The 16,325-nt window shown below is 50.6% G+C and overlaps 1 protein-coding gene across 1 annotated transcript in view; it reads left to right on the top strand.

Moving 5' to 3' along the window:
* Positions 1-16,325, top strand: part of VDR (vitamin D receptor) — a 56,643-nt gene that overhangs the window by 35,745 nt on the left and 4,573 nt on the right. The window contains 5 exon segments of the mRNA XM_038577464.1: positions 6,210-6,394; positions 6,617-6,737; positions 10,066-10,124; positions 10,126-10,238; positions 16,056-16,207. Of these exon segments, the coding sequence (XP_038433392.1) occupies positions 6,210-6,394; positions 6,617-6,737; positions 10,066-10,124; positions 10,126-10,238; positions 16,056-16,207 (630 nt within the window).

The raw sequence follows: 16,325 nt of genomic DNA, 5'->3' as shown, positions 1-16,325 counted from the left end.
CTGAGGAGGCTTAGGAAGGGCGCTCAGATGCAGGCCCTCCTGGCTATGGGGCTATTGCTTTGGGGGGTGAGGGAAGCAGGTACAGGGAAGATACGTCCAGAACAAGGGAAGAGTCACAGGACAGGGCTCAGGGGATAGAAAATTTCCTCCTTGTTGGAAAGAAAAATTCTCTGTTGTTGGGGAACAGAGGCAGGTTACCCTCTGGTGGGTCACAGCCCTTCACTCCTGATCCCAGCTCCCCAGTCAACACTGGCAGGCCTTGGAAAAGTTTCCAGGCTGTTGTTCCTCCTCGCCCCCACAGTAGTGCGCAGGCCTGGACATGCTGATCTCTCCTAGCCCGGTCCCCTGCCCCGCCCGACTCCTGTGTTTATCCTGGAGCAGAGGAGGCCGAGGCCTGGTGCTCATGGGGCTCCTCACACATTGGCTTAGTGCGGCCTGCTGTGTGCGAGGCCCTAGGGTGGCCACAAACAAGATGCGGGGTGCACAGCCCCTGCTCCTACCCCGAGGGGCACACGTTCTCCTGGCTCTGCGGCTCCTGCCAACCAAGAACGGTGCAGTTCCACCACTGGGAGTCAGTAAGACTCTGCCCCAGAAGTTCTGGTCGGGGCCAGCCTCACTGCTGTCCCAGAGGCTCCTTTCCTACGTCTCAGGAGGAAGGGGATGTTCTAACAACTCAGAATGGGAAGAACACTTAGAAATCATCTGGGAGTGACAAAGGTAAAAATATCAGGATCGGGGTCAGAAAGCAAGTCTCCATGCCTGCTTCCAGATCTCCCCTGGTCCCCAAAGCGAACACTGCACCGCTGGCGATGAACAGGTTTTGGGTGCGTCCGGTGCCCCTGCCCATGAACACCATGTGCTGAGGGGGGCCAGCAATCCCGAAGTAGACGCCCACCCCCAGCCCCCGACATCTCTGTGCTCCAGCCACCCCAGACACAGCCCCAGTCTTCCCCAACAGAGCCCTGGGCCCCACCCCGCCATCTGCCCGGGGCCGCCCTGTGTCCCCCACTCTCAGGGTGCCAGTGCGGGGACCTGTAGTCTGGGCCCCAGAGCTCCAGTTAAATGAAAACCTTGAGCCAGCACTAGGCTCGTTCTTTCCACTACTCGAAGGGAAGGTCCTTCGGGAAAGGCTATGGTTCTCTGCCTCGCGCTAGCCCAGCTTAAAGGCGTCTGTCAGAATGGTCTGGGCCTCGAGCTCCCTAGGAGAGCTGCTCATGTATCATGTGGGCCGTGGTTGCCTTGAGGCTCAACCTCCCAGAGACAATTTTGTGTCAACATTTGTAAAACCACAGGACACCCCAGGGCTCCCTAGGAAGGGAGCTGCAAACGCAGGCTGCCTTCTGGCAGGGGTTAGAGAAGGGCCCTTCCCTAAAGGAAGCCCAGGAAGGGAAGGGAATGGGTCTGAGGACAAATGTTTATCGAGCGCCTACCCAGTGCCAGATACTGCATGGAGCACGCGAGCTTTCTTATCAGATTCTCACAGGAATCCCTAAATAGGTAAATACTTCTGTTGTTTCTTTCATAGATTAGGGGAAGCTCCGAGGAATTCAGATTTCATGCTTCTAAGCTACTAAAATGGTCTCTTTGCTTCCAAAGGCCCACCCCCAGGGGCCAGGGCTCCTCCACTGCCTGCTGCCCTCAGGGATGGGCTCCAGGGACCGTTTCCATCCAAGACTCCCTTTCTCTCTCTTCAAGTCTTAGATGACTTGACCTTGTCCATGGAGCCTGAGACATTTCATGGTCAACTTCTTGCTTCTTGGTGGCCTGTCCTGCATAGAAACACCTATATGTTCCTTTGCTTAATGTTTTTACAGATGTAGGTCTTTCCTACTCCACATTAGCACAGCACCTGGCCCAATGCAGCTGCTCAATAAATACGTGTTGAATGACTGAATATTAGCTCCCTGTGATGCTTCTTTGCATCTCTACATCTCCCACTGGTCTACAGGTCCGGAATATCTCCCAAATCTGATATTGTCTATGTCATTCATTTGGAAACACGTTATATTCTCTTGTCTGATGTTGCCCTTAGGCCACCTGGGGCAACTTGAAGTGTTTTTAAGTTGTTCATGCTTCCAGATCTTGACTTCCAACCGCAATTCTAGACTTCATGAAACAGAGAGCATCTTGCATGGGAATAAATGTGTGCAGAGTCATATTTGCGCTCAGCAAGGACCTGAGAAGGAAGGCAAAGAAGCTACTGAACAGCCCTATGGGTCTCACGAAGTCCTTGGACACAGCTCCTGTGCTTTATTCATTGGAGAGCCCTTCAAATGCTCTTTCAGAACCTGTGTGCTCTTCTCTACTGCAAAACAGGTGTCCTCCTACAAGATAGTAATGGCATTCTCAGTAGCAATTCATTGAGAAAACGATTTTTAAAATTTTTCTTATTAAATTAGTAGCTCCCTTAAAAAAAAAGACTTATTTCATAAATCACAGCAGCATCTGCACATGGGAGAGACTTATGATTTAGTCTTCAGACACCATTGCCTGGAGGGAGGCCGGTGGATTGGCAGCCCTGTTAGAAAATGCCAGATCTCAGCATTTCTTTCTCTAGTACTGCACGCCGGATGGCAGTCACTGTTTGATACAGGGATTGAGAGGAACAATGTCATAAGGTTAACCTTGAATCTTCTTAACTTTTGGAGCAAATCATTTACAAACTTTGCTACTTTATTTTTTTTTTCATACTCTTCAGATGGATTGGAACACTTTGTGTGTTCCATGGCTGAGGACAAGAGTCCTACTGAGCAACCATAGCCAATTATAATCAGAGGGGGTATGGGGCAATAGTTACAACCATGAACTCTAGAACTGTAATGCCCAGGCCTGGGTACCAGCTTCAGCACGTGTTAGCCGTGTGACTTTAAGCAAAGTGCGTAGCCTCTGGGGCTCAGGTCCCTCATCTGCAAAATGGGGATAATTGCACCTGCGCTAAAAGGTTGTTATGAGGACTAAATATATGTAAGCTAATATTTAAGAAGCATTTAGCAGAGTGCCCAGTACATTAAAAATTCTATTTTTGGGATCCCTGGGTGGCGCAGCGGTTTGGCGCCTGCCTTTGGCCCAGGGCGTGATCCTGGAGACCCGGGATCGAATCCCACATCAGGCTCCCGGTGCATGGAGCCTGCTTCTCCCTCTGCCTGTGTCTCTGCGCCTCTCTCTCTCTCTCTGTGACTATCATAAAAAAAAAAAATTCTATTTTTAATCCATTTTTATTAATATGATTTTTTTTTCTTACATAAAACTTGACCACCAGGATTTCCAGCTCCCCAGCAGACTAGAAGATAACTGCTAAGGGGAAGAAAGGTCCCCTTCTACAGGCAGGCACCCATAAGAAGAGACAACACGTAGCTTACCAGAGAGGGGGAGACCGAAAGCGATGCAAAGGAGCACAAGAGCTCCAGATCATAGCAGGCTGAGTCATACGGTGCATGGACACAGCCCTGTACAATTCTGAGGTCATAACCTTGTTCCTGCAAAGTCCAGTAATTGTTCTGAATGATACCTCTGAATCACCAAGAAAAGGTTATACAATGTTACAGGTGTTCTGTTATAAGAACCTTATTCTATCTTGAAAATATTTCAGTCGCAATTATGTAAATTGAAAGGGTAAGCTGGGTTCAGTTCCCCAGCGGACAGGCATTTGATGTGTGCCATCCTCACATCGTAAGGCACATGTAGTAGTGCACTTCTCCCTGTCATTTTCTGAGCAAAGGACGATGGCTAGAGCTTCGTAGGTATGATCAGTGTGGATGTGTTGGGTGTCCAATCTCTCAGACTATTGAGCAAACACCATGGCCAGGAAGCCTCGCTGGGCTGGCCATTAAGGGGGAAACACAGGGAGCCTATAGTTCTAGTGAAAGATCTGAAAAAAAAAAAAAAGAAAAGAAAGATCTTGAACGTCCTAGTTTCTCTCTATATGGGCATTTATTGGAGCCTGTACTAACCAGAAATATTACGGAGTGGAAGACACTTGGGTGCCAATGTGCGTGGGAAAGACAGGACATACCACAGAAATAAGAAATGAAAGCTCAGTACAGATCAGGGCAATCCAGAAAGGCTTCATGGTGAAAGAGGGCTATGGGTTGGATGCTGAAGAAAGGATAGAACTCGGGACACCTGGGCGGCTCAGCGGTTGAGCGCCTGCTTCGGCCCAGGGTATGATCCTGGAGCCCCAGGATCGAGTCCCATATCAGGCTCCCTGCGTGGAGCCTGCTTCTCCCTCTGCCTATCTCTTTATGTGTCTGTCATGAATAAATAAATTAAAAAAAATATATATATATATACATAAAAGAATAGATAGAACTTGCACAGCTGCTGGGGAGGGAGGGCCCAGCTGGACAGGCATCCCGCGTAAGTGGAAATGCATTGGCGAGACAGAATGGGTCATGTTCGCCCGTCAGTAATCTCAGCATAGTCACAGAAGCTATGTCCAGAGGCACTAGGAAATGAGGTTGGAAGGTTAGGAAAAAGTAAAATCTTGGGGAATCTTGACTTTAATTTGGAGCACAGTAAACAGCAAGGATCCAGAAAAAGTTTCTGAGCAGGAGAGTGACATCATAGAATCACAAGAGATTATCAAAGCCCTGTCAAGCCGAGAAGCGTGTCCACGGATGCCCGTGGCATGAATCGCAGAGCTCCCTCCCTCACACCCCACCACCTCCTGCACCCACCCTCAGGTGAGCAGGGACGATCAGACACCTATTCTTGGATTCCCCAGGTAAGGGCCTCGTACCTTGCCTTGAATGGAACACTCCTTGCTCCTTACTCTTCCACCCCACTTGACCTCTTGGGGTCTGAGCAGACACCCACTGTGGGAGAGGGTTGGCAGCTCTTTGGGCAGGTGAGTCACTCACCTGGGCGTGGCCTCCCCCAGTCCTCCTCTTAGTATGGCTTACCTCAGCTATGGAGGGAACTTGCCATCCTTCGCCCCTGGTTACCCACTCCCACCTCCCCCCCGCCCCCCATAGGCTCTCCCTCACCTCCCAGAAGCTTCTTTCGTTCTCCCCCACACCCACACCTGAGGGGTCTGGGCCGGTGGGCCTCTCCTGAAGCCCAGCACCCACCCACTCTGGGGTTCTGGTTCCTTTCCCTGCTCTTGTGAAACTCCCCAGTTCTGTGGGCAGAAGTGCTGGCAACACCAGCACAGAGCAAGTAGCTACAGGCCAAGGGCCCCAGTGCCCACTCCTGCCGTCAGCACTCTGCAAGCCCTGGCCAGGAGGTCTGTTTGCCTGGCTGCCGTGCCAGGCATCCCTGCTCACAGCCCTGCCCTCCCGGGCAGCGGCCCAGCACGGTGAGGTGGGCACCACCGCGGAAGCCCCCGCACAGCATGATGGTGGTGGAGGGTCTCCCCGTCATCAGACACCCTGGCTAGCAGCTGGAGACAGCTGCAGATCGGAGCTTCAAGGTGTTATCTTCGGGACTTCCAGAGGGCTCAAAGACTTCCTTGGGCAGAACTGTCAAGACTGGACAGGCTGGAGGAGAGGTTGTTTTGCAGGGAACCAAAGAAGCAAAGTCTTTCTAAGTTGGTCAGAGTAGATCAAACGCCCATGCCTGGAAACTTGGACGTGGAAATGCCCGTGTAGAAGGGTCTTTCAGCATGTCCTGGCTTCCGACCCTGGGACTGGCCACAGAGGGCCACTCCCACCCTTCCTCCCCCAGTGTCTCCCTCAAGATCGTGGGCAACGAATGTGAGGGGGAAAAGACAGGAACCAACATTTAATGAGCAGCTGCTCTGTGTTAGGCATTCAGTTCTCAAAACTGTCCACCCTTCAAGGTAGGGGGTATCACCCTGCCGCCCCACATGCACACACTTTTTGGAGGAAGGAACCACAAAGCGACCTTAATAGAGGTTTTATGGAGCAAACTTTTTGTTGGATTAGTGGGGTAACCAAAGCCTCGAGAGTTCAGTTTGCCCAGAGTCATATCACTTGCTTCTGAGAACCCAGACTCGCTAATAATGCCTGACCATCCCACCTCTCAGATCCTTTTTCCTCCTCTCTCATGCACCTGCCTTTTCAATAGGAAACCCAATTTTCCACCTTTATAGTGGGCTTGGAGCCCCCCATGGCAGTAAGTGCCGGGCCTTAGGAGCTCTGAGGGTGGAGGGTGAGGGGATTGGCCCCTCCCATCTGTTTGCCTTTAGCACCTGGAGTAAGGGGAGCTGCAGGCTCAGTCCCCCCAACATCCCCCTTCCTGCCCCACAGTCATCTTGACAGATGAGGAGGTGCAGCGGAAGCGGGAGATGATCCTGAAGCGGAAGGAGGAGGAAGCCTTGAGGGACAGTCTGCGGCCCAAGCTGTCGGAGGAGCAGCAGCGCATCATCGCCATCCTGCTGGATGCCCACCACAAGACCTACGACCCCACCTATGCCGACTTCACCCAGTTCCGGGTACGTGGCCTGGACGATGAGCCGCGGGGTGGGAGCCGGGCGGGGGAGAGGGACGGAGGGCCGCGGGGGGCAGCCAGCACCGGGCAGCGGTGGAGGCTGCTCTGGCCCTGGGGAGGCCTCCGCCCCCGCAGGCCTTCCTCCAAGCCTCCTGTTGGAGATCCGGGGCAGGGTGGGAGGGTGGCCCCAAATGTGCGCTTCTGATGCTCCGGCTTTCCCTTGCAGCCTCCAGTTCGTGGAGATGGGGGTGGAGGGAGCCATTCGTCCAGGCCCTCCTCGGCCCACACGCCCAGCGTCTCCGGGGACTCCTCTTCCTCCTGCTCGGATCACTACCCGGCCCCTCTAGGTGAGCCCCTTGCGGCCCCCACCCCGCCAGTGGTCCCTACCCGGCTTCTCTGGGTGAGCCCCCCGCAGCCCCCGCCCAGCCAGGGTCCCTACCCGGCCCTTCTGGGTGAGCCCCTCACGGCCCCCACCCCGCCAGTGGTCCCTACCCGGCCCCTCTGGGTGAACCCCCGTGGCCCCCGCCCAGCCAGAGTCCCTACCCGGCCCCCTGGGTGAGCCCCCCCGCAGCCCCCGCCCAGCCAGGGTCCCTACCCGGCCCCTCTGGGTGAGCCCCCACGGCCCCTGCCCTGCCAGCGGAGCCCAGCAAGAGCCCAGAGCTTCCACAGCCCACCTGTCCTTGGCTGTGGATGAGAGGACAGCACTGCCATACTGTGTGCCACACAGTGTCCTCAGGTCAACCCCCCATTTTCTACAGCTCAGGGCTAAGTAGCCCGAGGGCCCATGCTGGGGAAGAAGCCAAGCTGGGGTCTGGCCGGGCAGGGTCTGTCTGGGGAGTCCCTGCTCTTTCCTTCCTGCCAGGCTTCTGCTCCTGCCCCCCTCCATGTGCGTAATCTGATTCCTTTAAATGATATTTTGAGCCTAGGCCTTTTAGGGGATTCTGGTTTGGGTTTTTTTTTTTTTTTTCCCAGTATCCAATATATTTATTGAGATATAATTGACATAGAACTAATTGTATTAGTTTCAGGTGTGTGCTACACAATAGTTTGATACATGTATAAATTACAAAATGATTATGGTAAGTATAGTTACTACCCATCATCTCAGAGTTACAAAGTTTTTTTTTTCCTTGTGATGAGAATTTTTAAGATCCACCCTCTTACCAACTTTCAGATGTACAAAACAGTATCATTGACCATAGTCATCAAAGGTTTGGGGTAGAAGGAGAACACTGGGGCCCATTGCAGCTTCCCTTCCCCCCATCCCAAGCTCTGGGGGACCGCTATAGCACGCGTCATCTCCAGCTCCTCCTTATGGTCCATCCCTACCGTCTTCTCCGACTTCCTGCTCCATCCTCCCTCTCCCCCTGTCCTTCATCCCTCTGCCTCTCACCCAACCCTACCACCTTGTGCGTGGATCCCACAGGAGGGCAGGCGTGGGAAAACCCCTTTCCTCTGGGGAATGAGGACCCTCAGATATGGTCCTTCCAGACTTATTGATGGATCTGTGCCCAGATCCAAAAGAGGTGGAGAGGGTCTCAGTGTCAGATGGACAGGAAAGGATAGCAGTGGAGCCAGACATGGTGTCTACCCACCCGGGAGTGACAGGAGGGACGTGGTCAGGGACTAGAGGGAAGCTGTGACCCTTGCAGAGATTGACGGACCCTTGGAGCCCTTTGTCTTATAGGGATTCTTCTCAAGTGTTCATCTTCTCTCCCCACTTGGCTGCTCTTTTCCCTTGGTGGGATATGTATTTGCATCAATGAGGATCAGTCTACATGTTATACATTCAGCTTTTAATAATCCCGTATTATTTGGGAGTTTTGATACCCTCATAGGTTAATTGATATGAGGTGCTCAGCCCCACTAGTGGTATGTTCAGGATAGCATCTATTTATTTTAAAGGGGTGCCCGGCTCAGTGGTTGTAGCATGTAGTTCTTGATCTTGGAGCCATGAATTCAAGCCCCATGTTGGGCATAGAGATTACTTAATATAAAAATAAATAAATAGGGGCACCTGGGTGGCCCAGTGGTTGGGTGTCTGCATTTGGCTCAGGTTGTGATTCCGGGGTCCTGGGATCAAGTCCCACATTGGGCTCCCCATGGGGAGCCTATTTCTCCCTCTGCCTAGGTCTCTGTCTCTCTGTCTCTCCTGAATAAATAGATACCATCTTTCAAAAATAAATCAAAATATATAAGATTCAAACTCATTGGCACTCTTAATTAAAAATATTAAGCAGAAGTAATACATGTTTATTGTAGGCATTCAGATAAGATAAGCTAGTTATATACATATAAAATAAAGATTTTTATAAATGTAAAATATTTAAAAGATTTTATTTATTTGAGTGAGAGAGAGCAAGAGAATACAAGTGGGGCAGAGAGGGAGTGAGGGGCAGCAGGAGAGGGAGAAGCAAACTTCCCATTGAGTAGGGAGCCCGATGTGGGGCTCGATCCCAGGGTCCTGGGATCATGACCTGAGCCGAAGGCAGATGATTAACCAACTGAGCCACCCAGGCATCTCCCCCCTCCACCTTTTTTTTTTTTTTAAGATTTCGTTTATTTATTCATGAGAGACAGAGAGAGAGGCAGAGACACAGGCAGAGGGAGAAGCAGGCTCCATGCAGGGAGCCCAATGTGGGACACAATCCCTGGTCTCCAGGATCAGACCCTGGGCTGAAGGCGGCGCTAAACTGCTGAGCCACCCGGGCTGCCCCATCTCTCCCCTTTTTAAGGATTTTATTTATTTTATATGTAAAATCTTTAAACCCACTACCCAAAGGTAATCACTATTAACACTGTGATATATCTATTTCCCACTTTTTTTTTTCTTTAAATGCATTTGTATATTTACAAGTGAGATTATGCTATACAAAATCTGGTAATTTTCTTTTTTCTTTTAACAGTACATTATATATCATTTTCATGTCATTCAATATACTTCTAGAATATCATGCTTAAAGACTGATTAGTATTCTGGGGCATGAATGTTCAATAGCATATCTAATCTAGATTGTGTCCCAGATTTTCATTAAGATAACAGTATGCTTGTGGCTAAATATTTGCACTTATTCCAGATTTTTTTCCTTATGATGAATTTATGGAAGTAGGATTACTGGTCAAAGAATATACATAATTGGAGGCTTCTGGTGCCTGTAGTCAAATCGCTCTCTGATTACTTTGCACAAATTTATGCTTCGTTTAGCGCCGCATGGCACAAGGGTTGCCTAATTCCCTGCATCTTACAAACACTGGCATCCACATTTAAACATATTTGTTTCTAGTTTATAGGTGACAGTGTAGATGTTCTATTCCACAGTCATTTGATCATTAGTGAGGTTGAACATTGTTTTCCATAAGTTCATTGGTTCCAAATTCATTTTTGAATTGAGGTCATTAGAAACAACATGTGATCTACAAAATCATGGCTTGAGGAAATCTCATTTCTTGGAGTATCTCTGGTCTTTGATTTTAGTGCCTTGCTCTGCTTGCAAGAAAAGCCAGGGGGAGTCTTAGAAGAAAGGCTGGGCTGAAGAATGACCTTGGAGACAGGCAGTCACTATGGCATTCCTGGCTAGCCCTGACGCTAGGGCATGGGAGGTCCTCACAGGGCCAAGGAGGAGGGCACCTGACTCAAGTATCAGCAGCTCTTTCTCTTTCCTCATCCTTCCCCAGACGTGATGGAGCCAACCAGCTTCTCCAATCTGGATCTGAGGGAAGAAGACTCAGATGACTTCTTCTCTGACCCTGGACCTGTCCCAGCTCTCCATGCTGCCCCACCTAGCTGACCTGGTCAGTTACAGCATCCAAAAGGTCATTGGCTTTGCCAAGATGATTCCAGGGTTCAGGTAAGAGTCAGAATCCTAGATTGGTGGAGATCACCAATCCACCGCTTCCCCAAATAGAGACCCAGACCCTACCCCAGACCGCCTACATCACAATGTCTGAGAAGTACAGCCCATCCAGCGTTATTCAGCAGGCCAGCATTGGAGAGCTATCCAAACCCCACAGTTTCTGGATGACAGAACAGAAGCCCAGAGAGGTTCAGTGGCCAGTCAGGATCATTTTCTAGTCTCAGAGCCAGTATGTGTCAGAGCCAAGGTCTAGATTTCCAAGTTCACTGCTGTGGACACTTTAGCTGGCTTGGGTCTAATCCTCATGTTAACCCTTTAAATTAAACCTTCATTAACCCTCCACACCAAAATCTGAAACCAAAATGAAATGATAGGAGAAGGGGTGTTGCACAAGGGACTTGCGAAATAATTTAGGGATCCCAGAGAAAGACAGATTTCCTAGCACGCATAACCTGGACCTCCTTCACTCAAATTTCTGTGAAAAGGCCTTTCCCTCACCATACTGAGACCTTTTGCCAAAACAGGTGTAAGGAATTCTACTGGAGTAAAGATCCTGAGTTTTAGATTCATTGATGCATCTCATTCATTCAGCTGTTTCATTGTTTTGGTAATAATGACACGTATAAAAAAAATAATAATAATGACACGTATACTTCTATTTAAATAGCTGTGCATGCGTCGTTAAATATTCTTAAAGTAAGAGAGTGTAGACGCTTTTAGAGGAATGTTGGGAGGTAGTTATATCTATATTGCCATATTATTTACACCATTTGGAGCATTGCCATGCAATATATATATATACAATGTGGTTGAGAAATAGAAAGGAAGAAATCACTAGTAAGCGCTGTTAGCCTGAGTTCAAGGCGAAGTATTTGCAGTTGCCAGCAGAAGGGGCTTGTGAGTGCTTTCTAGATGCTGATGCTCAGATTCAGTGCTGGAATTCTGGGAGTCCCCAAATTATTTGACATTGGCCCGCTCTGAATGCAAACTCAACGCAACGTGCTATTTATTGTTTGGTGACTCTCTCTGCCACGCGAGGAAGCCACAAGTTAGTGTCTCAATGACTGCATTGACAGCTAGTTGGTGATCACTCAGAGAGCCAAGCCCAGTTCTTCCCAGTTTGTGTCCGCCCTGAGACAGCCGGGCTCTGTGTTATTTTTGCCTCAGCAACCCAGATGCCAGAGGTTCTTCTATGCTCTTCCCCCAGGAATTCATTGAAAATTGTAAAGAATAGTAAAGATTGTAAAAACATCAAACTCGCTTCCTGCATCCCGCCGCCCTTGAGATGTCCTTACTGCTTTGCCCATTTTGGTCGCAGTAGGAACAAGGGCCACTGTGGCATCCAGCAGGAGTGAGCTACTGAGTGTCACCTGTGAGCTCAGGATTGCACTGGGCCTGGGATTTACCCTCCAGAGCCTTTCCTTGGAACTGACAACACATTCCGCTTAGCACGAGTTCCAGCTCCCTCCCACACTCTTCTACTTAGTGTTTGCAAACTAGGTCTGTTCCAAAGTCTTGTTTTGTGTAAACAGCTAAAGACAAAAACACTTCAAGGTGCCGATGGAAACATGGTAGCACCTGGCTCCTATCCTAGTTCTAGAGAGCAGTCCTCATTTCTCTTAGCCTGGTAGGGGAGCTGGAGTACAGGGCCCCCCAGCTCTGTCCAGAGGCTCAGATTTGCTGCTTCGAAGTGGTGGCTAGGATTGCACACATGGCAAAGCTGTCCTTCAAAAAAACCATCCATTTAACCGGATGACCCCAATGCAACCCCCGCCCTGTAGTAACCCAAACCTCCGTTTTTCTCCCATGCCCTTGGCCCCTGGCCCTTCCCCTTGCCTCACACACCCTGACACAAGTAGCACAACCCACCCCTAAAGTCTCTCTCCAGGAATGAGTTGTAGTCTGCCCCCTGGCTTCCGTATCCGGCCTCATTTTCCAGGGCTCCCTAGCCTAGCTGGGCAGTCATGGCCAAAGTAAGGTATATAGGAGCCGCCACTGACCCAATCCAGCTGCTGATCCAAAATCGGTTACATTGATCCTACCCGTGCTTGGGTTGGCTTTTCTCTCTCCAGACTGACTTAGGAAGTCTCAGAATGGAAGATGTTCCAGTAAAAATGGAGCAGGCCTTACCAAGAGCTCTGGGGGTGGGGGAGACACTGGTGTGGATACTCCCTGTGACTGGACGGAGGTGATGTCGGGCCTGGATGGAGGCCAAAGGCCCGGCTCCGGTGGGCCCCAGGGGGGGCCAGCCCCACAGCTCCCCAGCTCTGCTGGTTTCTGTGCTTCAGGGTTCTGTTGTTCCAAGAAGTGAAAGAACAGTGGCTATGGCCCTGGTGTCTTTGATCCTGCTGCCTGTAGGCAGGGGTGGAGGGTGTGGGGAGGGCAGGATGAGACTTCTGTGTGGGTGAGTGCAGGGGGGGTGGCGGGGGCAGGCTGATACTCCAGCGCAGGCTTGGGACCAGAGTGGGGCGGGACCGAATGGGCCGTGCTGGGTGTGAACTGCACTGTGGTCAAGGCCTGGGCCCTGCTCCTGCTTCCCACCTCCCCTCCCTCAGCCTCTCAGCCTGCACCCCACAAATCTCCCTGCCTCAGCGCCTCAGAAGGAAGGCCTGGAGGAAGTGGTCTCCGGAGCAGCATCCAAATGGCCAGGAGCGATCTGGGATCTAAGAACCAAGGACCTCCAGGTTTCGTTGCAAAGAGAGATGGAAGAGGGACCAGGCCGAACCAGCTAGAGCCCAGCCCTATGGGCAAAAGGCCTTTGACCTCACTACCATTTCTATTCCCAGGGGCTCCTTCCTGGTCAGAGGCCTGAGGTCACAGTGTGTCCCTCTTCCCATGTTCTTTCCTCTGTATCCCCTTGGTCACCTAGTATAACAAACTTTCCTCCATAAGCTGTGAAGGATACAAGCTAACTAGGACACAGTTCCTGGCCTCCAGGGCTCAGTGTCTGATGGGAGAGATAGACATTGAGACAATTGCGGTGAAGAGATAAGAACCCAAAGAGGCCTGCTGGAGGTACCGTGGGAATGCCGGCGAGGAGGGGCCGGGAAGACCAGACAGTGGCACGTCTCCAGAGTGCCTCACAGGTGCCCAGAAGCAGCCGGCCACCGGTGTGAAAACCGATCAGGGTATATAAATATTACCCAGGTCCGGGGAGGAGGCAGGGAGCCTGAGCTGGCACCTGTCAGCAGGAATCGATCTCTGACCGATTTCCCCTTCATTTCCACCTGTACCCCCACCCACTACTGTCCCCTCTGCTGGCTGTGAGTCGCACATAGAAAGTCTGTGAATTGCTGGGCCATAATGTGAGGCTGTTCTAGGTTTGCTTTCATAGAAGCAGCGTGCCTGGATCACAGCAGCAAGGTACCACTAAAGTCTCTCTGGCAAGGCACAAGTGGATGCTGGTTCCCTTCTGGCCATCCATTTCGAATGGGCCATTGAACAAAAGGTTACATACAAAGAAATGCCTTACAGAATTGCTTAAAATGGCAAAAATTAGAAGCACCCAAAATGTCCCAAAATAGGTGGCGGGAAGACTGGTTAAATAACTTGTAGTATGTTGGTAAGCTGTAATTGTATGCAACTCGTTATGGACTGGGCTAAAGAAATGTTCATGGTGTAGGAAATGGGACACAGAATTGCTATGAACTCAAGTATGTTTTAAAAAGGGAGATTGGCAAGGCATCCGGGTGGCTCAGTTGATTGGGCATCAGACTCGGTTTCTGCTCAGGTCGTGAGCTCATGCGTCCTGAGATGGAGCCCCAAGACAGGCTCCACACTTCAGCAGAGGGTCTGCTTGAGGGTTCTCGACTTCTGCTCCCTCCCCCCAACTCACATGGTCGTGTGTGCAGGTGCACGCTCTTTTTCTCTCCTTCCCTCTCACAAATAAATAAGTAACTTCTTTTAAAAAAAGAGGGAGATTTGCATTTTAAAAAAAAGATAGGAAGGAAATACACCCAAATGGTCATTGTGGTTATGAGCAATTTTTATTTGCTTTTATATTTTTCCTGTATTTTGCAAAGATTTAATAATGAGCATCTTTTATTGTATAATGAGGTAAATCCCCAATGAGGCATCAGTGTTTATTTTTGTGTATTGAGCATCAGGAGAAAAGTGACAAAGGTGGTGAGATGTGTGACCCCGTGTCACTGGGGCTGTCTGTCCAGGAGAAGATGCAGAGGAGCATGGTAACTTTCTTTAAATGATTAAAAGATGCCCCATGGCTAATGGAGAAGTCTGGTTCTGTGTTCCTTGAGAGGACAGAACCATAAGCAGTGGATGCAGCTCAATAGCAGAAGAAGCTGGTAACCCAGAGGTTAACAACCTCATGGCTACATCCAGAGACCACCAGTATCCTGGCCCCAGAAGGACCCTGCATCTGTAGGGAATGCTGAAGAAGGAAATGGATCACATGCCTTTAAGATCACAAAGCCTTCCAACTCTAGGGCTTTGAGATTTTTTTCAGGGCAGACCCTTTGTGGCCATCCTAGCCATCACCTGTCCCCTGTTGATACGGAACTCTCATCAGTGAACACCCAGTTCCCACCTTTCTATGTAGCAAAGTGCAGCCACAGGAGAGGATGGCAGCCCTTCTACAGGATATCCAGGTGGAACTAGACACTCAGGGAAAGAAAAGGAGGGAAAACTGGAAGCAAGCAGATCTGTGGGTGCTGCTTGTTCCTTGTCATTGTTCAGGCAAGCCCAGCTAGTGACTCAGAAGAGTGGAACTAGTCATTGGCCTCTTGACTCATCAGCACGCAGTTACTGACCTTCTCGTTGTGCTCAGGGCTCAATAATCTAGTGTGGGCAACACTGAGGTGATTGAAGTGTTGTTGGCCCTCAAGTAGCTTACAGTTCAAGCTGCAGACAAGCCCATGAAGAGCAGAGCTGAAGGAGAAAGGGCAAAGCAGGCGTGCAAGCCGCAGGCCATGAAGAAATGGCTCTATTCTCCTAAAGGTCACCGGGTGGCAGGGAATCTGACAGACATCTCACTGGCTTCAGAGTCAGGAAGACGTGGTGGTGCAGGAGAGGAGAAAGGGCTTCCTTGGCTGGAGCTGTCACATGCCCAGAGGCAAGCTGGAGTAAGAACGCGCACAATGTTGAACAAGGAGTGGTCTGAAGTTGCTAGGATAGAGGGTTGGTGGAGTTTGTGAAGGGAAGAGGGCTGGACAGACAGGTTGAAGCCAGGCGATGGAGTGCGGGCTTGATCCTGAGGGGGTTGAAAGTCAGTGAGGGTTTCCGAGCCCAGGCGATATCTCCCTACAGTCACCATAAGCAACATGGAAGAGAGACCCAACGGCGATGGGATCCCAGAGTGCGAGTAACAGGCAACTGACAAAGATGATGGAGCTGTGAACCAGAACGGTCCCAGAGGTGGTGGGAAGGAGGCCAAGGGCTCCAGAGATGTCCTGGAGACAGAGTTGGCTGAGCTTTACTTCTGAGAAGGACGAGAGGACAGGAGGGGGAGAAGAAGAAGGCATGAGAGGGGTTGAAGACGACTGTGACCATACCTCCATATTCACACTGTAACCCTGAGGGCGTCCTCAGGCTCTTCTTGTCCCTAACAGCTCTGGCCACTTAGGCCGGGGACACTTGGTGGGTCCCTGGGCTTTCCCTGCCTTAGTAAGTGAGCTCATTTACTTCCAGCCTTGCTGTCCAATCACAGCCTTGAGTTGTTCTCCATCAGGAACAAGTTTTTCCCTTTCTGATCAGACCACCAACTCCTCAATGAAGGACCCAGGGCACTCCACTGATTTGCGTGACTTGAAGTTCTTGACCAGTAACCTGACTTCTCCCTGCCCTCCCTGGCAGAGACCTCACTTCTGAGGACCAGATTGTGCTGCTGAAATCAAGTGCCATCGAGGTCATCATGTTGCGCTCCAACCAGTCCTTCATCATGGACGACATGTCCTGGACCTGTGGCAGCCAGGACTACAAGTACCGAGTCAGTGATGTGGCCAAAGGTACCTTTGGGCCCCACCTCCGCCCTCTCCAGCTCCCAGAATCTGGCCCTGCCCTTCCTGGGGGTCATAGACCCTGATGAGGCACATAGGAGGGATTAGGCAGCAACAGGGAGAGAAG

This window comes from Canis lupus, chromosome 27 (assembly GCF_011100685.1).
Source record: "Canis lupus familiaris isolate Mischka breed German Shepherd chromosome 27, alternate assembly UU_Cfam_GSD_1.0, whole genome shotgun sequence".
NCBI classification, from domain to species: domain Eukaryota; kingdom Metazoa; phylum Chordata; class Mammalia; order Carnivora; family Canidae; genus Canis; species Canis lupus.
This window is presented reverse-complemented; position numbering and strand designations above follow the sequence as displayed.